Below are 20981 nucleotides of genomic sequence, written 5' to 3' on the forward strand. Positions count from 1 at the left end.
GTCATTTTCAACTAATTTTTACAAGGTTGGGAACAAGATGGCAGGAGACCCCAAGTATAATCCAAAGTTCAATGTGGTTAATGGGAGGGGAGAGGTTAATGAGATTTTTTGTTGTTTTATTTTAAAGATTTTACTTATTTATTCATGAGAGACACACAGAGAGAGGCAGAGACATGGGCAGAGGGAGAAGCAGGCTCCATGTAGGAAGCCCGATGCAGGACTCAATCCCAGGACCCCAGGATCACGCCCTGAGCCAAAGCCAGATGCTCAATGGCTGAGCCACCCAGTCGTCCCAAGGGAGAAGTTACTGTTAACAGAGAAAGACAGGGTGGGGTGAGTGGTCATAGCTTCACAGCGCCTTCTGGCCTCAGAGCAGCCTCGAGACCCTCAGCCAGCCTCACACTTACCACCCGACGGGCAGGTTTCAGGCAAATCAGACTTTTTTTTTTTAAAGATTTATTTATTTATTCATTCAGAGAGAGCGAGAGAGAGGCAGAGACACAGGCAGAGGGAGAAGCAGGCTCCATGCAGGAAGCCCGACGTGGGACTCGATCCCGGGTCTCCAGGATCACACCCTGGGCTGCAGATGGCGCTAAACCGCTGCGCCACCGGGGCTGCCCAGGCAAATCAGACTTGAGGGCAAGCAGGAGAGAACCACTGTGGGAACAGCCACCTGCCTTGGCCCTGAAGAAAAGACACTCCCAACTTAGTATTGCAAAGCCAATGCCTGGGTGGGCCCCTTCCCCATAGGGCCTGCTGCAGCTCAGGTCTGGGAGGCGTCTCTAGAAGATGAGCGGTAAGAAACATGCTCTGACACAAAAGTGGGCTCTCCATGGGGGCCTGGCAGCTGCCTCCACCCACAAGGAGACATTCAGCTGTGCCCTTTCTCTTCAGCCCTCTGACCTGGTGCTCAGGGGTGGGGAACAAGACACATACGCATGCCCATTTGATTTTTCTTGCTCACCAGCTTTTTGTTGACAAAGATACGATCTTTAATGCTGTTGGGGCATCGCATGACATCCACCTCCTGAAGATCGACAATCGAGAAGATGAGCTGGTAACCAGGGCCAACTCTTGGTGTACGCACTTAGTAGACACGGTGAGTGAGCGCTACCCTGGTCCAGCAGGCCACCAGCCATGGAGAGTGGGAAGCTTCCCCTGGTGGCCAGTATTCTTGGTGATAAGAAATAAAGTAAAATTAAGGAGGGTAGAATTGCCCGCCAAAGACAGTGTTGACCCTCCAGACTTTAGAACCCACATGCTAACCCACCCTAACTCCCCCTCAAAGACATAGATGCTTAGAACGCGGAGACTTCACAGTACATGAGGGACACGACTATGCAGATTTCACAGACTGACTTCCTTTTCCCCCCAGACTGGACTAGGTGAGAGCATATAAGCCAACTGTCTGACTTAAGGCTTTGGTTTCAACCCCTTAGATCCACAAGAATGAGATCATGAGGAATCGCAGGCGAGTCAAGGAGATCAATCAGTACATTGACCACATGCAGAATGAACTGGACAGCCTAGAATGCAGTGACGTCATAGATTAGGGCCATGCGGCCCAGCCAGTCCTGGGAACACAGCCCTCGGCCCCTGCAGCCCGTGCACATGCCACTCACATCCCTGACCACCTCACGAGCATCACTGGGACTTTCTCAACCCACGACACCTACCCACCCTCAGCACCATTCTTTCCCCGCCCCTGGGAAAACTTAAACACGTAGAGAAAAATAAAAGACTATGTCATCTTTTCTCCATTCTTTTTTAAGATTTATTTATTTTAGAGCGAGCGCAAGTGGGGGGAGGAACAGAGGGAGAGAAGCAGGCTCCCCACTGAACACGGAACCCAATGGGAGCTTGATCTCACGACCCCGAGAACATGACCAGAGCTGAAATGAGGAGTCGGTTGCTTAACTAACTGAGCCATCCAGGTGCCCCATGTTTTCTCCATTAAAAAAAAAAAAAAAAAAAATTCCTGTTCACGTGTATGCAGGAGAAAATCTAGGATGATCAGTTGGTCTTGCAACTGGCCAGTCCACCAAGAGCAGCTTCCAAGGTGGCTGCCAGTGGGCTAGACTCTTGGCTACAGCCTAATGCCAGCTGTATGTCCAGAACAGACTGCTGGCAGTAGGCAGAGGAGACCGACATGGACTGAGCCTTTCTCTCCGCTGCGTGCTGAGGGGGGACACGAGAGAGGCCACAGGCCCCAGCATCACCAAGGCGGAGGCTGTGGCTCCCTGTGTCTATAAGTTTGGGTGCAGGGGCCAGAGGACCCTCTGGAGGTTAACAACACAAGCTGGGTCTCCCCTGTCACCTCTGTAGCCTGAGCTTCATCTGTGAAGTGGGGATGTGACAGGACCTCCTCCGAGCAAGTCAGGGCTTCAGGGAGAGCATATGGAAGGTGTGGAAAAGCACCTGGCATGTAACCAGGGCTCGATGAAGGGGATGATACCATTTCATCACTCGGAGTGCCAGGACAGGCGGCTCAGAAAGCCTTTTCTGCCTGAACTCTCAGACTCTTCCTGCTTCCCTTGCACTGGGCCCTGGCACCAGTAGACTGCACCTGCCATCCAGGGTGGAGCGAGTGTCCATGTCGGGAGGATACAAGTCAGGCGGCCTTGCCCTGCCTGCCTGGGCTTTTAACCCACAAACAATACATGCTTTCTATCTTCAAGAGTTATTTCTTCTAAAATACTAGAACAAATAGAAATAACTGGCTTAGAACAAAAAGAACTCACTTTCAGAAGAAGACTGTTTGATTAAAAAACCAGGGAGAAAAAAAAGTCTTTAGGCTGAGGGCCACAGAGTTGTCTGTTGATATGATTTCCCCAACTGTGTGAGGTTCCCAGCTCCAGGCAGCAGGGAGCAGACCATGCCATGGGAGGTAAGCCGTCTGGCCCTGGTGAAGCCCAGACGTAGCAAGAGGAATGGAGGTATGAGTGAAAACAGGGCTCCACGCGTTTCCAGGGCAGAGAATATTTTTAATAAAATATTTTTAATAAAATCAGCTTGAGAGAAAGTCACTCATATGCTTGGCCCGCTTGCTCACTCGCTGCCAGCTGGGGTAGGGGCACCTGGGTTGGACTCGAGCTGACTTTGACAGGCATTCTGGGTCCCAGGGGCATTTCAGAGTACCACCGAGCTGGCCCTCTCACCCCCACAGTCTGGGGGGGGCGTGCAGTGGCCATGTAGCCTCCATCCTGCTGGGCCAGGCCTCACTGCTGCAGGAGCTTGTGCTTTACCGTGGTGCTCTCAGAGCAGAGGTGGATGAAGAGGGTGCCGGCGGCCGTGCGTGCCCGCAGCTCCTGCAGCTCATAGTCATGGGCCCACTCGATGTTGCCCCACTTCTGGATCTGAGGGGAGGACAAGACATGCTGGGTAGCTGCCAAGTGCCTGGCTGCCTACCTGCCAGAGCCACATTCTGTCCCTGTAGCCAGGCTGAGGGGACTGGGCTCCAATCTTGCCAAAACACGAGACCCACACAGGCGAGGCAGCAGGTGAGAATGTTCGGGTGGACAGAGCAGGCTGATGGGGCACAGATGGCTTGGGAGGGGGCCAGTTGAGGCCCAGGGGCACCCAAACTGCTGGGTGGGCCCAGCCCCCAAACCACACATGCATCTCCCCAGAGGGGGCACAACCTGCATGTCGTCTTCCTCCCACAAAGAGGCTGTTGTGAGGCCGCCTGCAAAATGTCATCCTCTACAAGCTGCCTCCCCAGGCTGGGCTGCACATGCCCCTCGTGTGGGTGGGATAAATAAATCAACTGAGGCCACATGGCTGCTTTAGTTCTGACTACCCAGGGGGCTGCAGTATTAAAGCAAGCTGTGCTGGGCATGCAGGAGCAGGCTCATGGACTCTCTCCAGAGCTCCAGCGACTGGAGGGACGAGCCCCAGACTCACAAGGCGGCTGTCCAGATGGCAGTGTGACTCCAACCAGAACCTGCTGGCTCCTCCCCGCCTGAGGCCCAGCTGCCCCAGCCCATCCGGGCACACACCACACAAGCTACCGGCCTTTCTGGCCAGTCCCATCTCAATATGGACAACTGTGATCTGCCAACTGAGAAGCACTTTATATTTTCAGAGGACAGGTAAGTCCCTGCTTTGTGGTGGGTCAAACCTGAAGGTCAGAGAGTGATGGCCTGGCTCGGGGCCCGGGGTCAAACGTGGAGCCCAGCCTGGAGAGGTTTCCTGGCTTTCCGCCTCCCTGGCCCTCATACCCCCATAAATCACCCTCTGCCTGTTTCATCGTTTCTAGCTAGTCTCTTTTGTGGTAGAAAAACAGTTTTTTCCCCTGGCATTTTTCTGAGCAGATGACTAGACGGACTCGGGAAATAATGTCATTACAAAACGGTTTTCATCATGCTAGGAGCCGACGTGTAATAGCAATTAACCTTCTGAGGGTGGAGAAGAAACAGAAAAAAGACTGCGGAGAATGCCATAATTCTCAGAGCTAAAAAATGCAAATGACAGTATAGCAAAACCGTATTAATTTCAAACCCACTAAATGGAAACTTCTGTACAGACAGCAGCCACCCATGCTCTCCATTGGCCAGATGACCCGCAGTGTGAGTCAGGGTGCCAAGGCTTAGCTCAGCCTCCTTGTGGAGGGAATGAAAGCTGCACATGGCTCCGTGTCAGTGGGGCCGCTGTGCAGGTGTGCCAAGCAGATGATCCTGATCTGCCTACGCACCTCGATCTAGAGCCGCCCAGCCCTGGCTCCAAACCCTGCTCCAGCATTTTCCGGGGGTGTGACCTGTGCCTCACGTTCCCCCTGTGTAAAATGAGGGTAACGACAGCCCCCACCTGGCCAGTTGTTCAGAAGAGAGGAGGCGAGGAGGGGAGAGCTAAGCATGCTGGAACGCCATGGCAGATGTGCTACTGTTTTGCTCTATTACGGTTTCCTCACAATACTTTCATTGGCCCTTAATTTTGGTTTCTGGATGTACATGAAAGTCACAAGAGGCCAAATCTACATAAAAGCATTTTAGAGGGGCTAGCTACCTCACCCCATTCCACCCCCTGCCCTTGGGCTGCTGGCTACACCTCACCTGGTATTCCTCCTCCAGGCGGGACAGTAGCACAGCCTGCTCCACCGTCAGGTGCAGGTCCATCAGGCCCAAGGTCAGGACCATGGACTTGAGCTGGGTCACTACAAACTCAATCCCTGCCGGGACACAAGCCAAATGAGGATCCAGGGCCCCCCCACTCCAAAACAGGGCAGTTGCCAGATCTACTCTCAGTGAGTTCCTGCAGCCCCAGAGAGGTACAAGTGCCAGGTGGCGGACAATGGTCACAGGGGACATGTGCTTTCTGGCTGGCACTGGATCCATTCCCCATTCTTCTCAAAGAGCACTTGGATTTCCACTGGGGGTGTGATCCCTCTTCTGCACCTGCCCAGGGTGAGCACATGACCTGAACAGGGCCAGAGGACTCCACCCCTTGGTCCAGTGACTGGTTCCCAGATGGGCATGTGACTTGAGCCAGGCCAATGAGCCTTGAAGTCAAGACACCTGGAGAAGAGATAGCCAACTTCCTCCTGGGAGGGTGAGAGCCTGCTGTCCTCCTTGGACTGAGTAGAAGGGTTAGCTAGCATCAGAGCCACCCCCTAGAGTGCTCCTGTGACACTCTGGGCTTCCAGGGCCCATGCCCATCAGGCCACCTCCGGGCCCACACAACACAGTATACATACCTTGTAGGGCCCACATGTTATAAGATGCCAGGTGACTGATGAGCACTTCTCGAGTCCTGGCTGGGATGCTGGGCCCCATTATGCTGGTAGAAGAGCCGATCTCCACATCATATCTGAAAGGAAAAGGCTTCAGCATGTCCCTATCGTGCCATGTGGCCCAGCTTTTGCCTGGAAGCAAAGTCCTCAACTGTTGAGCATGCATATGCTCCGTGAAGGCTAGTCTTAGGAATTCTGGGAGCAGCTGCTGTGGTCAGTGGCCTCCTGACCTACTCATTTCGTGTCACTCCAGAGCTCTGCACTCATCACCCCATGTAGATGCCTGAAATTCTGACTCGTTTGCCTAGAATCTCTTTCAGAAGCATGGGATGCTTGTTTTTTGTATCTTTTAAGAATTTTTTTCATATTTGAGACCACAAAAGATTTCTTTAAAAGGTTATTTTCCTGGGGCACCTGAGTGGCTCAGTCAGTTAAGCATCTAACTTGATTTCAACTCAGGTCATGATCTCAGGATGGTGAGATCAAGCCCCGTGTCAGGCTCCTCACTGGGCGTGGAGGTTGCTTAAGATTCTTTCTCTTTTTCTTTCTCTCTCCTTCTGTCTCTCCCCCTCCCTCTCTAAAAAATTTAAAAATAAATTAAAAAAACAAAACTTATACTCCTTGAGGTGCCTGGGTGGCTCAGTTGGTTACACATCTGACTGGATTTCAGCTCAGGTCAAGATGTCAGGGTTGTGAGACTGAGCCCTGCATCGGGCTCTGCACGGGGCATGGAGCATGCTTAAGAGTATCTCTCTCTCTCATTGGTGAGGATTTGGAGAAAGGGAAACCCTCTTATACTGCTAGAGGGAATGCAAGCTAGTATAGCCACTCTGGAAAACAGTATGGAACTTCCTCAAAAAGCTGAAAATAGAGCTCCCCTATGACCCAGCAATTACACTACTAGGTATTTACCCCAAAGATACAAATATAGTGATCCCAAGGGGCACCTGCATCCTAATGTTTATAGCAGCAATGTCCACAATAGCCATACTATGGAAAGAGCCCAGATGTCCAACAACAGATGAATGGATAAAGAGGATGTGGTGTATATATATACACAATGGAATATACACTCAGCCATCAAAAAATGAAATCTTGCCATTTGCAATGACATGGATGGAACCAGAGGGTATTATGCTAAGTGAAATAAGTCAATCAGAGAAAGACAATTATCATATGATCTCACTCATAGTGGAATTTAAGAAACAGGATCATAGGGGAAGGGAGGGAAAAATAAAACAAGACAAAATCAGAGAGGGAGACAAGCCAGAAGAGACTCAACCATAGGATACTAACTGAGGGTTGCTGGAGGAGAGGAGGTAGGGGGATGGGGTCACTGGGTGACAAGCATTAAAGAAAGGACATGATGTAATGAGCACTGGGTTTTATAAGACTGATGAATCACTGACTTCTACCTCTGAAACTAGCAATTCAATATGTTAATTGAATTTAAATTAAAAAAAGATTCTCCCCTCCTCTGCCCCTTCCCTCTCTTAAAAAATTATATTCTTTACAATAGTATTTTTTTAAAAGATTTTATTTATTTATTCATGAAATACACAGAGAGAGAGGTAGAGACATAGGCAGAGGGAGAAGCAGGCTCCCTGAGGGAACCTGGAATCAGGACCTGAGCCAAAGGCAGACGTTCAACCACTGAGCCACCCAGGTGCCCCTACAATAGTATTTTTTTAAATATTTTTTTTTAAGTAATCTCTGCACCCAAGACGGGGCTCGAACCCACAATCCCGAGATCAAGAGTTGCACACCCTATGGACTGAGCCAGCCAGGCACCCCAAATTTTCCTTACAATAATCTTTGCATGTGTCCTGTACCATTCAATCATTTTTTCAAATATTTATCAAGCCTATACGGTATACAAGCCTTTGTTCTTGGTCTGGGACATAAGCTGGCTTCAGAAGCGATACATTTTCAAGAGCAATAATAACTATATAAAAGACAAGAAAAGCAATTTTTTTTCATTTTTTTTTCCTACGTAGCTCATTTTTCCTGTTGGTTTAGAAACACTCTTGCTGAAATTACTCATAGTACAAACAGAACACAGTAAATGGCCAAGTTGTTCTGTAAACTCTTAAGGATGAGAATCCAAGTGCCATGGAAAGTGGACAATTTTGTTCTAGAGCAGAGATCTCCAGGCACCTACACTATTACTACATTTCATTAGACTCTGAAATGATACCACATCTTCACAGCTCTTATACAGTATCGTCATTGTTACATTTTATTTGATCCTTTAGTGCACTGGCTGAGCCTTTTACTCTAAAACCCAAGGATATCTGGCACACTGTGGGCACTCAGGGAAACAAATGTGTACAGATGAGAAGGGCAGGTATCACTTTTGTGAAAAATGCCATGCCAGACTACTCTGTGTAAGCTTATGAAATACTATAGTCAAGGTAGTACCAAGGTAGCAGCCCTTCCAAACTCCCTTGGAATGAAATGAAATTGAATTTATTTTGCCACCACATCAATAGTTTGTTCAATTTTGCACAAAAGAATCTTTTTGCAAAGGAAAAATACTGGGTATCATCAATGCCTAAAAGCCTTATGTCTATAGGATAAATGTTACTGGACTTATCCTCACATGTATACATATCATGTTTGGGATTTAGTTTAATAGTACAACTGTGACAGTGACTGATGATAACTGCCCAGATCTGTGCCTTTACCGTGTGCCAAGTAGGATGATAGGCATCACTTAGTTTATGTTTGACCACAAGCTGAGAAGCAGGGATTATAAGGCCCACTCAGACAAGGGAGCTCAGAGAGCTGAAGGCACTAGCCTCAGGTCACACAGTCTCCATCCCTATACTCAGCACTGTATGCAATGATAGCAGGTACTTGGTGCCTGGTGGTTGACACTAATTTTGAGGAGCACTTTTTCCCAAGGTGTCCAGCCCTAGCCTTCAACATCCAGGAGGTACTGAATCCCACGGATGCTCTGAACTCAGAAAGTCAATTAGCTGAGGGCTTCTGTGGTCCAGTGTGACCCCTGACCTCACCAGCCTGCCTGCCCAACACTGGGGGATTGTGCATCTTACCTTTTCTCGGCCCATTCTATGATTGGGTCCCACTCGTTCTTTTGCAGTTCTACTAATGTCGCTGGTTCCTCCACCCTGTAGCTAATTCATTGTAAAAATAACCTTCATTAATAAGAAAGTATAATTTCTTCATTCAGTGACAGACTGAAAAAATATAAAAGGCAAGAGCAGCAAAAAGACTTCTCAACTTCTCCCACCCAGCCCTACAAGTATTTCCCTAAAGCAGTAGATCTCAAAGGGTAGCCACGAGTCCATTGGCAGATCATCCGCCTGGGAACTTGTTAGAAATGCCTGATCCCAGGTCCCACCCCAAACCTATGGAAAGCAGAACCTCTGGGGGTGGAGACCAGCAATCTGTGCTTTAACAAGCCCTCCAGGGGATTCTAATGCAAGCCTGAATTGGTGAACCATCATCTTAAATGTCCCCAGTCGTTTGACAGGTCAAGGCTTGTAGATCAATGCCATTCTAATAACCAATACTGCACCCCTAGATCCATACCCACCTGATCCTAGGATGCTGTGCCAGCTCAGTCACTGCATCCCTACCTCCCCTGAACCCTCCCAAGAGACTGTGCCCCTGGCCACAAATGCCTGTGAGCATCTCATGAGCCCGCATGGCTACAGATACAGCTGCTGGCGTGGATGCCTGATACCACCTGATGCCAGACTGTGCTACTTGTTTTGACAGAGACATAGAAATGGGAGTCACCTATGGAGAGTGAGAGCCAAGGCCTCAGTGGATGAGAAGCCAAGTGGGTACCATGGAAAGCCACACTGTGGTGTGAGCAGAAGGAAGAAGGGAGGTCATGGGTGTGCAGGAAAATGGACTACTGAGATGAGTGGGATGTGGGGCAGCTCAGGATTCTAGAGCACCTGGGCCCGCAGACATGTGCTGCTCAACTACGTCTGCTGTTTTTCGAGCCTTCCTTCAATATCACCGACTATTTAGCTAAAGAACTTAGACATGTGGGTAGAATTCAGAAGTGGAAGGAGCCAGCTCCTGACATCAACAAGTAACTATCTGTGTGTGCAAGCTGACGAGTGAGGACAATTATGCCTACGTGAGAATGGACAGAAGTCCAAGATTGGAGGCCCCACTGGGGGTTGCCAATTGACCCCATTGGTCCTGGAGCCTGTAAGAGCTGCATATACTACCACCCCACCCCAGCCCTGACCCAGGTACAGTTGTCAGGCTGCAGGAAAGGAGTGCCCAGTGCTCTGACACTGTGGCAGCCTGAGGAGCCTTCTCTCCCAGGGATACACAGGGCAGCTAAGTAGTGATGTCAAGCAGACCGCCTCCCTGCCCTGGGAGATAAAGGAGAAGGGTCTGCCTCTTCTTCCACTGATAAGGGTCTGGGCAAATGAGGCAAACAGCCCCAGGGACCCACTCACTGCAAGGGGAATGCCCATCTAAATGTCAATTACCAGATGGTGTCGGTGTCAAGAAACTTCACAGCCGCCCGGATCAGCTGGTCCTTGTTCCTCTGGGTAGGGTTGTCTAAAGATGTGTTGCACAACGTGGTCTGAATCAAGAGGCAAAAAGCCCTGTCACCACCACTGGGCACAGGCAAAAGCACTGCATTCCAGACAAATACTGCCTCCAACCCACACCAACACCCAGGGAGTGCTGAAACCAAACCAAAGCCCCTGACTCCAGGCATCTATACCACCTCAGCTGTAGCACATCTACTGAGCGCGTGCAACAGCCAGGCTCTGTGCCAAGCTGTGTGTGACAGCCCATGGGCCCTAGGGATTCTCACAATGCCTCAGTATTAATGAACCGCCCCCAGGTTTCATGCTCTCCACTACCAGGCTCTGCTGTATTTCATTTAATCCTCATGACACCCTTTGGAATAGCTACTATTATTACAACCATTTCAGAGATGTAGAAACCGAGGCTCAGAGAGGTCAGTTACTAGACCTAAGCTACCCTTTGGTTTCCTGATCACCATACAGAGCAGAATGAGCCAAACCAGAAGGGTGACTTTGCCAGCTAGGATCCTTAGGTACTATGACAATTAGTTAGTAGTATGTCATAGTACAATTAGGTATTATGACAAAAGTAGTCATGTCACGCTAATTTCATCAGACAGCCAAAGGAGCAGGCTAGCCCGGTGGCAAGGTATGAAGACGCTGAGGACATCCGCCTGGGTCTGTATGTCAAGGCCAAGCACAGGAATGACCAGGACGACAACTCAGTTTCCAGGGTTGACTGAGTGCTAGCTCTATGCCAAGAACCACGCCAAAGACTTTCCAGGCATCACATTATCCCATCCTGACCACCGTGCTCACCTCTCGCAGATGGAGACACGGGACTGAGAAGGTGACAGTCTGGAGCCTGCAGAGCCTGGACCCGAAGAGTTTAGCCAGCCCCTTCCCCGGCCTGCTTCAGTGCCTCAGTGAGCCACCTGTATGTGGGATGGGGCACCAGCTTCAAGGGCAGCTGTCTCACCTCACCCACCTGGCCCCGTGGGTTCCTGCACTCAACGAATACTGCATGCCATCTGAACCTCGGGCCAGGGCCGGCTATGGACTAGCAAGAGAGATGTGGCCCTGCCCTTCTGTGCTCACAGGGTGGTGGAAGAGACAGACTATGAGCGTGCAAGCATAAAATGGACAAATACAAATTGCATAAGTGCTGGCAAAACAAATGAACAGGTGTCATAAAAGAAAATAAGAGAGCTAGGCGGACAGGGAAGGTGACACCTATCCTGAGACCAGAGGAGGAACCAGCCATCCAGTATGGCGTTCTGAGCAGGGGAACTATGGGGGCCAAGCCAGGAGCGGAATGGACAGCATGTTCAAGGGGGCAAGTATGGCAGGAGTCCACCCCCGAGGGCCTTATCTGAATTTGGAAAGGAGTTGCAATTTTTGCCAGGTACCCTAGGAAGCCAGCGGCAGGCATCGGGGTATAGGTTCATGAACTTGTTACCAGGTGCATGGTGTAGAACTTGATGGTGTCCTGCTGGGAGTCCCATTCAGTGGCCACTGCAATGGCCAGGGCCTCGCTGGGGACAGTAAAGAGCTTGGCTTGGGGAGTTTTCAGCTTCCTGTGGTCCAGGTTTATCTCAAAGCCACCTTGAAAGATCAGATGAAAACCTCTCAGGGATTGTTAAGTGGAATCGAGTGACCATTCCTATATTTAGCTACTTGAATGGGTACAGACAAAGACAACTGTGAGTCCCTTCATGGAGGGCTTACAGAAACCCATCCAACAAAAGCACGAAGGGTAATCTCACCGCTGAAACCGGCTAGAGATGAAAAATGTTTCTATCCATTCACAGAATAAAAAAAAAAAAAGAAAGAAAGAAAAAGAGGCAGTCAAAATTTCAGACACTCACCTTCACCCTGTGTGATGCTGACATTCTGATAAAACCTCTTCCTTTCTGTAAAAGAGATTTTTCAAAAAGGCAGTTTTAAAATAACATCGAGACAGCTCAGGAAATGACAAGACCAGCTTGTGTCATTACTGCTAATGCTGATTGATTGGCTTGATTTTCATATCACTATTCAAGGTCTGCCCTGCTCTACGCAACATCAGCAGCAGCTCCTGATTAAAGCTGAGAGGAGGAGGGCATTTGCTCTCCAGGGATGAGGGAGGTCTGGGACACACTGGTCATGCTCCCGTTGGCCCCGGAGCCCAGGCACAGTCTGATCGCAAAGCATCTGGAAGCTGCAGGCCATCTGACACAACAGATTTTTCTAGCATCTTCTGCATTAACTTCTAAGCAGGCTCCCCACCCATACCACCCCCATCAGCACTGCCCCCACGCCAGTACAACATATGCCAGTTCAAAGATAGTGTCTGAATGTGATAAAGCCAGTGTGGACATGCGTGTACACGTGTGTGGCATACAGGAGGTAAGCAGAGATCCCAGGAGCATCTCTCATCCTCTCTATCCAATTAATTACCCTAATTAGCCAGCATGCCTGTGTATTCAGCAGGAACTCCAAACATTTCCTTTAAGGGGAAAATATGTGTCCTGTGATATCTGAAAATACCCTGACTAAAACCTTAAATGAAAATGGAAACAAATTCCCCCTCTTCTACTTGGAGGGCTTAACACTGAGAGTGCCTCATTAAGAATTATGCAGGTCATAATTATAAAGAACAGGTCACATTTTGAAAGCTAAAGACCATAACCCAGTTATAACATTTGTGATGAACACAAAACCTTGACTCATTCACTTGTTGTTCTGTCACATATTCACTGGGTACTAAAAGCCTTCAGAGTCCCTGATTGAAAGTTACTTGTTGGAAATAATGATGCAACATGAGGAGGAGGAGGAAGAGGAGATTTATTCATTTTTAATGCTTTAAAAAAAGCCCAAAGAACAAAAACCAAGCTTAAGTTAAAATTAATTCAAGCAGACTATGAAAATCAGGAGAACTTTGTTTGTGTGTGGGGGGAAAGCTGGTGGAGGGAGGGCGTCTGGTCTCCAAACGTGGTATTTTTAGGTTTTCCACATCACATCAGTTTTTTTCACCGATCTCATGCTCTGTCATTGATGCTCTCACAAAGAGGACCACAAATTCCATTTCCACAGCTGTGCTTTACTCAACGAAGGCCCAAAGTGCTTTTTGACAAAAAAGTTGCATGTCTACCATGTGCCAGGTACCATTCTAGGTACATGGGATAAAACAGTGAATAAAAATGACAAAAATTGCTGTCTTTATGGAGTTTAAATACTTAAAAAGGTGATAGGATCTGGCCACCAAGATGATGCTGTATTATTATAGTGTGAGTTACTACCTTTATCTGAAATTGTAATAGTGATTCACACATTTGACATCAAAATGGAAACTATGCCACCCTGGTGCTTTCGAATGCCCCTAGTTCACATCTGGAGGCCTCTTGGGTCTGTCTGGAGGCCTTGACTGAGGCACTTAGACGACATCCAGTATGTTCTCCAATGCGTGAACTGGGCAACAGGTCTAAAGCAGGAAGTGGGAAGAGCTCTGAAAGCTGACTCATCATCACTGGGGGAAGGATCTGCTCCCATCAGCAGGAAGTGCCAGTGGAGAGCATTCTAGCACATAGCTCGAAGCAGCCCTGGGAAATGGGCCCAAGAGACCTGGTCTCAGGGCAGAAACTGACAGCACAGGCTGAACCTAAAGATGCCAGAGCAGTGAAGTTTCCCACGAGGAAGGTTTTTTTTTTTCTTTCCTCTGCTTTGCTGGCCAGGCCTTGGTTCCTCTGTCCTGGCCAGGTCCCCCTCTGTGTCTGATTAAGAAGAAAATACTGAGGGGCACCTGGGTGGCTCAGTCAGTTAAGTGTCTACCTTCGGCTGAGGTCATGATCTCGGGGTTCTGGAATCAGGCCCTGTGTTGGGCTTCCAGCTCCCCGCCTCTCCCTTTGCCCCCCCACCTCGTGCACTCTCTCTCTCAAATAAATAGATAAAATCTTTTAAAAAATTAAGAAGAAAGAACTGGAAGAGAGTGGGAAAGATAGAAGGGAAAGGATGGGTCAACCAAAATTGCTCAAAACAGCAGTAAACCATGCAGAAAGAGAGGACAACCCCAGGCCAAAGGAGCACAAAAGTTACAGGGCCCCAGAAGAGGGCAGGCCCACATGCAGCATTTTTTAGATAGGTGCTCTCCCAAATGCAACGGACACATGGAGGGGCAAACTTCAGTCTTGGAGCAAACATTGGTGAGTACTAACCCTGTTCCTGGAAGTGGGTTAAGTCCTGGGAATCAGAATCAAAGCTTGCTTGTGCCCTCGAGGCACTTCCTGTCTGCTGGGAAGGTAAACACTGAACCAGCCAAACAATAAAGTAACTGATGGCCAAAGTATGGGGAATACTGGAAACACACACCAGGAATGACTAATCTCATCATGGGGCAAAGGAAGACCTTCCAGTGGTCAGATTTCATCTGAGACATGGACTGGCAAGAGTCAGCCCATCTGCACTGACGGATTAGTTTTTTGGAGGGGTGGGTGTGTGTAAGGACTTTCTAGCGGAAGAAATAGCTTATACGAAGGTCCTCAGCCTCATGAGAACATAAGAGTTTGGAGAACTGGAAAAAAAAAAAAAAGGGTCAGAATGACAAGACTGTCTAGAGAGGATGGTTAGAGATGCCCAGAGAGGGTGGTAAGGGCCAGATCTGGGGGATGGGGCTGGTGAGGTCACAGTATGGAGGCAGAGGGAGCCAAGTTAGGGGTTTACAGGCAAACAAGGGCAGGAAAATTCACTTGGTGGAATCCATGCCCCCCAACAATGTTCTTCACCTGGGCCTTCAAATGCCTAGGTTCACAGAAGATAAATCATGAGACCAGGAACCTCTGAAGCACCCGTGTTCAAAATGAACACCAGAGTAGCTGACAGCAACAGGACCCTCATCTTTAAGGATGATATTAACAGCCTAGCCTTGTAGGGTCACACAGAACTCGGGTCTATTCTGACTATGAACCGTTCCCTTTACAGAACATCTGTTTCCGTGGCCACAAGAAAACAGGCTATTTAAGCAGAGAACAACTTAAAAACCCAATCATGTGGTAAATGGTGAACTGGAAATTAATGCCCATCAGGCCCCATTTTCCTATGAGGTCACTTCATAAGAAAAAAGAGACACGATGTTTTCTGTGTCACTTCCCTTACATTCCTCCTCCTGTCTCAGGTGTCACAGACCAGTGAGTGATCTTTCTACCAGCCTCAATTTTCGTCTAGCCTTTGCTTTGGAAAGGTTCAAAGCCTCAGAACTACAACTCCCACAGTGCACCAGAACAGAGGAAGTGCCCTCTCAGAGCAGTCTCAACACCTTTATCTTTTTAAACAGTGCCATCTGGCGGACCTTAAGCCTTAAAGCTAAATTTGACTTCAGGCATCTCTCCATCCATAATCCTAGGGCGGCTCCAACCGTTTTCAGGTATCAAAATTCTTCAGACCAACTATTTAAGAACTCTTACAACTCAATGATAAAAAGACAACCCAATTAAAAACTGGTCAAAGAGGGACGCCTGGGGGCAGCCTGGTGGCTCAACAGTTTAGTGCCATCTTCAGTCCAGGGCCTGATCCTGGAGACCTGGGATAGAATCCCACGTTGGGCTCCCTGTGTGGAGCCTGCTTCTCCTTCTGCCTAAGTCTCTGTCTCTCTCTCTCTCTCTGTGTCTCTCATGAATAAATAAATTTTTTTTTTTTTTAAAGGGACGCCTGGATGGCTTAGTGGTTGAACATCTGCCTTTGGCTCAGAGCATGATCCCAGGGTGCCAGGATCGGGTCCCGCATTGGGTTTTCTGCATGGAGCCTGCTTCTCCCTCTGCCTGTGTTGCTGCCTCTGTGTGTGTCTCTCATGAATAAATAAATAAAAACTTTTAAAAATAAATATAAATCAAAACTGGCCAAAGAATCTGAAGAGATTTCTCCAAAGAAAATATACAAAATAAGCACATGAAAAGATTCTGGATGTCATCATCATCAGGGGAACGTAAAACAAAACCAGGAGAAACCACTTCACACCCACTAGGATGGCTATAATAATAATAATAATAATAATAATAATAATAATAATAATAATAACAACCACAGATAACAAGTGTTGGCAAGGATGTGGATAAGCTGCGACCTCCATACACTAGTGGTGGAAATGTAAACTGCTGCAGCCATCTTGGAAAAGTGTGGTAGTTCTTCAAAAAGTCCGTTACCATGTGACCACCAATTCTACTCTTTGATATATTATCTATGAGAAATGAAAACATATGCCCAAACAAAAAACAACAGAAAACTTATGCCCACATAAAAACTTGTACACAAATGTTTACAGCAGCATTCAGAATAGCCAAAAGAGGGAAAACAACCCAAATGTTCATCAGTGGATGAATGGATAAGTAAGATGTGATACAGCCATACAATGGAAAATGACTCAGCTATGAAAAACAACAGAGTACTGATACATGCTAGAACTCAAATAAACCTTGAAAAGACTAAATGTAAAAAAGCCAGCCAGAAAGGACCACATTCCATTTACGAAATCTCCAAACTAGAGCAATCTACAGAGACAGAAAGTAAAACAGTGGTTGTCTAGGGCCAGAGGGATAGGGAGGGAAGTAGGTGAGAGCTAAAGGGTACAGGGCTTCTTTTGGGGTGACAAAATGTTCTAGAACTGTGGTGATGGTTGTACAATGCTGTAAGTATACTAAAAACTGCTGAATTATACACTTTTTAAGTGAATGAATTATAAGTGAATTGAATCTCAATAAAGCTGTTTAAAAAATTCTTCAGGGCAAATGCATCTGCCATAGCAATTAATGTAAATGAGCTAAATAACTAAATCGTTGTTTCCAAATTGCTCTAGCATCATGAGGAGGGGTTGGTCAACTTCTCCCATAAGGAGCCAGAGTAAATATTTTAGGCTTGGCAGTCATATGGTCTCTGTTGCAACTAGTTAACTCTGTAGTTAAAGTAGCCTTAGATTATATATAAATGAATGAGCATGGCTGTGTTCCCATAAAACTTTATTTACAAAAACAGGTAGCAGGCTGGGCTCTATCTACAGTCTCCCTCAACCTAACACAACCCCTCTGTGAAGACAAGCCAAGTAATGCCTCTGAGGTGTTAGAGACTCTGAGAAGCTAAACGACTTGGCCAGGTGACAATCTGTAAACAGAGAAGACAAGACTTCCAGCCTTGACTTCACTGGGTGTTAGTCAGCCAAACATGCAGCCTCTCCAGAACAGCTTCCTCTCTAAACACCTGTTGGATCTCTAACAAATGGTATAGAGCTGGACCACCACATACCCTCAATACAGGTCTCCTTGCTACAAATCTCCCAACACCCCAGTTACCCTTTCCCAAACTCCTCCTCTTCTGACAACCTTCAATGGCATGGCCATTCCTAAAGAGCCAAGTTCAATCAGCTTGCCAGAGTCTTCATGGAGAAGTCCCCCACTTGGGTTTAATATTCCACCATTCCAAAGACTCACAATGGTAATATCTTTGCAGTGCGCTTATAGGCCTGGTTTCATATACCTCCCTCCCCCTGGGCTTCATTCTTTCATTCCTATTCTTTTTCATGTTTGACTATCTACCATGTGCCAGGTACTTCCAAGGGCCTAAACTAGTAATGTCTGCAGTAGAAAGAAAGCAGAGATGGTAGATCAGGTGTCACCATAATGAGAAGTGGCATCCACTAATCTAAATGAACCCTCTGCCTGTGCCAATTTAAGTGAACTCCTGTACATGTCCCCTTTGCTCATGTTGTATCTTCTTGGAATGTTGTAAAGGAAACTGTTTTCCTTTACACATTCACACAGACACTCTCCACTCCAAATATGTGGCGGTTTTGCCACCAATCAACCCTGTGACATCAGCTGGGTGTCCTACAATTCAATTAAGTTCTGATAATATCTGCCTGGAGGAGGCATCGAATCCACAAGTGGAGGGCTCAGTCCCACAAGACTGCATTTTCCCACTCCCTTCAGATGCCAACTGCAGGCCCAGGTCGTTTCCGGTGCTTCTGACCAACGGGCTATGAACCAGAGGTTCCCTGGATCCCTCTTCAGGTTTGATGAATTTGCCAGAGCAGCTCGCAGAACTCAGAAAGAGATTTTACCTAGTAGACTACAAGCTTATTATAAAAGGATACAATTCAGGAACAGCCACATGAAGAAATGCAGGGCAAAGTATAGGGAAAGGGTATGGAGCTTCCCTGCCTCTCTGGGCATGCTACTCTTCCAGCACCTTCATGTGTTCACTAACCCTGAAGCTCTCTGAACCCCCCCAGTTCAGGGATCTTACAGAGGCTTCATTATAATAAGCATGATTGATTAAATCACAGGCCATTAATCCATCTCTCCAGCCCTTCTCCCCTCCCCCAAGGTCAGAGGGTGGGGCTGAAAGTACCCAACCTCTAACCTTGTGGTTGGTTCCCCTAGCAACCAGCCCCCATCCTCAGGGGCTTTCCAAAAGCCACCTCATTAACATAATCTCAGGTGTGGCTGAAAGGGGTTTATGAATAAGACACTACTTTCAACTTTCTATCTCTGGAGTTATTTTAAGACAAAAGGCCAAATATTATAACAAAAGCCTCTTCCATAGCTCTTATTGGTTAGTAAATTATGAGGGTTTTAAGAGATGTGTGCCAGGAACTAGACGGGTCGCCAAATATAGACAGTTGACCCTTGAACACCATGGGTTGGCACCGCCAAGATCAGCTTATACCTGGATTTTCTAGAGTATAGCAAACGTTATTTCCTTTTCTTCTTGATCTCTTACTAAAGATTCTAATTTTCTAAATTACGTTTTCTTTTATCTAGCCAACGTAAGAATACTTATGCGTTAGTCAACTGCTATTGGTAAACCTTCTGGCCCAGCAGTAGGTTATTAGTAATTAAGTTTTGGGGGAGTCAAAAGTTATATGTGAATTTTCAATGGTGGGGAGGTGGGAGTGGTTGCCTCTACCCTTATGTTGTTGAAGAGTCAACTGTATATGTCTTCTTATAACAATATCACACATGACCTTCCTTCTTCCTCTTTCTTGGCCCTTTGGCTTGGACCCTGACAGGTGAAACCTCAGCTCCTGCTGCATCTAGCTCTCTCCCCCATGTATAAAAAATTATGAAACTTAACAGAAGGACCTTCAGAGGCAACACAGTCCTTCAACTCAGGGAGGAAAATGAGGCCCAAAGAAAGTAGTCACGTACTCAGGACCACGCAGTATCTCAGAGGGTCAGTCAGCATTAGACCGTATAGATCTACTTCTGCCACAATGTCAAACTACCTGTAGAAATCTACATTTTCTTTTCTTTTCCTTTTTTTTTTTTTTTTTTTTTTGAATTCTACATTTTCTAAAGCAAGCAATGTTAAAGCAAGGTCGCTCACACCCTGCTGTCACCTCTGAACTTGTTCTGGCCACCCAACACTCTTCCTCCTCCTCTCAACTGAACTCCAACTCATCTGTCAAGGCTCAGCTGAAATGTCCTTTCATCCAAGACCCTTTCTAGACCCTCGGAACCCCCAGATGGGAATAGGTGCTTCTTTATGTTCTCACAGATTCTTTGTAATTCCTTTATACAGAATATTATACGTTATTGTTCAAAGAGACTATTATAACCTATACTCGACAATGATCATTAGGTAGGGACCACACCTGCCTTGAAGACCATCATGCCTCCAGCTCTCAGCACAGAAAAACTAAATGAAAAGCGTGTTGTTACTCTTTACTCATTTCAAGAAGCGACTCCCACTCTTACTCTAAAACCTCTCCCCAGAAGCAGTGAACGAGTCACCACCTTCTTGTAGGCCTTATCACTCAGAAGAAGAGAAAGGAGGCACGAGGGTCAACTCCTTAGCAGAAACGGCAGGGATTGTGGTAGGACAATGGGAGGGAGGGACAGGAAACCCGAAGGGAAATGGGCCAGGAGGTAAACTGAATGCCCCGGTTCCAAGACCCTTCTGTGCCCAGCCGTGGGGACAGAGAAAACAGGCCCACCGTTGCCCTCCACAAACTACCCACTGAGCCTGCTCTGTGACCTTGGTGTAGTCCAGATGGAGAACCCGAATCTCCCTGCCTGAAAACGAGAATGCCATCCGCTTTCCTTGCTGGAAAGGAAAACCATAAGCTTTAAGAAAGGCTGCACGTGCCAAACGGCAATTACTGTGTCGTGCAGTGACGCGCTGTGTGCCCTCGGGGGGTCGGTCGGCCCTTGCCTGGGCTTCTATTTTCCCTGATCTGTTGCAGGACCCGATCAAAGCGCGTTACCTCACAAGCCTGAGCTGTGCCTCAGTTACCCCGCCCTGCACAGCTGGAATCCCTCAGCCCACCTTTGCCCCACACGAACCCTGGGCGAAAGAGAATGTGCCCTCGCCTCCCTCACCTGTTGGGGGCGCGTAGGCCCGGGCAGGGGCCTGGGGGGTTGGCCCCGGCCGCGCCGGGGCGGCGAGGGCACCCCGGGGCTGGGTCAGGAGGCGGCACCCGGCGTCTCGCAGCCGGAGGCAGCTCCTCCACATCGCGCCTGAGAGCCTGGGGGGACGAGAGCAGGAAACAGAGCGAAGGGATCCCCAAGCCGCACGCTGGGGTTGTACGGAAACCTCTCACCACCTCCCCAGAGCCCTCAGCCTCCCCCTGGACGCCGCCATCTTCCGCATGACACCAGCGGCGCGCCGTCGCTCCAGCGCGCCTCCTGCGCACACCCCCAGTCAATCAGCATCACAAACGCACCTCGCCCCGCCCCCTCCACGCCGCGCCTCGGGAA

The 20981-nt window shown here is 48.1% G+C and overlaps 2 protein-coding genes across 10 annotated transcripts in view; one reads left to right on the top strand and one right to left on the bottom strand.

Annotated features, from left to right (window-relative positions):
* Window positions 1-1760, top strand: part of DRC3 (dynein regulatory complex subunit 3) — a 34738-nt gene extending 32978 nt beyond the window's left edge. For 7 of the 9 annotated variants that reach the window (XM_077892377.1, XM_077892376.1, XM_077892373.1 and 4 more), the window contains 2 exons: window positions 968-1099; window positions 1440-1760. In XM_077892377.1, coding sequence (XP_077748503.1) covers window positions 968-1099; window positions 1440-1553 — 246 coding nt within the window. In that variant the 3' untranslated portion in view covers window positions 1554-1760. Of the gene's footprint in view, window positions 1-476; window positions 797-967; window positions 1100-1439 lie in introns of those variants that run through there. The other 2 variants (XR_013376473.1, XM_077892378.1) reach the window with 2 other exon arrangements.
* A 1203-nt stretch (window positions 1761-2963) lies between these two features.
* Window positions 2964-20889, bottom strand: ATPAF2 (ATP synthase mitochondrial F1 complex assembly factor 2). Its single transcript, XM_077892379.1, has 8 exons — window positions 20604-20889; window positions 12129-12173; window positions 11720-11865; window positions 10213-10310; window positions 8788-8868; window positions 5693-5805; window positions 5052-5167; window positions 2964-3356 (listed from the first exon to the last, which is right to left on the bottom strand). Exons 1-8 carry the CDS (start codon window positions 20734-20736, stop codon window positions 3219-3221), a joined length of 870 nt encoding a protein of 289 aa, XP_077748505.1. The 5' UTR covers window positions 20737-20889; the 3' UTR covers window positions 2964-3218.
* Between the last annotated feature and the right edge of the window lie 92 nt (window positions 20890-20981).

This window comes from Canis aureus, chromosome 3, assembly GCF_053574225.1.
Source record: "Canis aureus isolate CA01 chromosome 3, VMU_Caureus_v.1.0, whole genome shotgun sequence".
In the NCBI taxonomy this organism is placed as follows: domain Eukaryota; kingdom Metazoa; phylum Chordata; class Mammalia; order Carnivora; family Canidae; genus Canis; species Canis aureus.

Excerpts from the sequence above, each read along its gene's own strand:
- ATPAF2 (XM_077892379.1), bottom strand. The coding sequence starts at position 20,736 with ATGTGGAGGAGCTGCCTCCGGCTGCGAGACGCCGGGTGCCGCCTCCTG. Across the intron at positions 8,869-10,212 it reads CTTGACACCGACACCATCTG|CTACAGGGTGGAGGAACCAG; the intron begins GTAATTGACATT and ends ACAATGAATTAG. Across the intron at positions 5,168-5,692 it reads TAACATGTGGGCCCTACAAG|GGATTGAGTTTGTAGTGACC; the intron begins GTATGTATACTG and ends GTGTCCCGGCAG.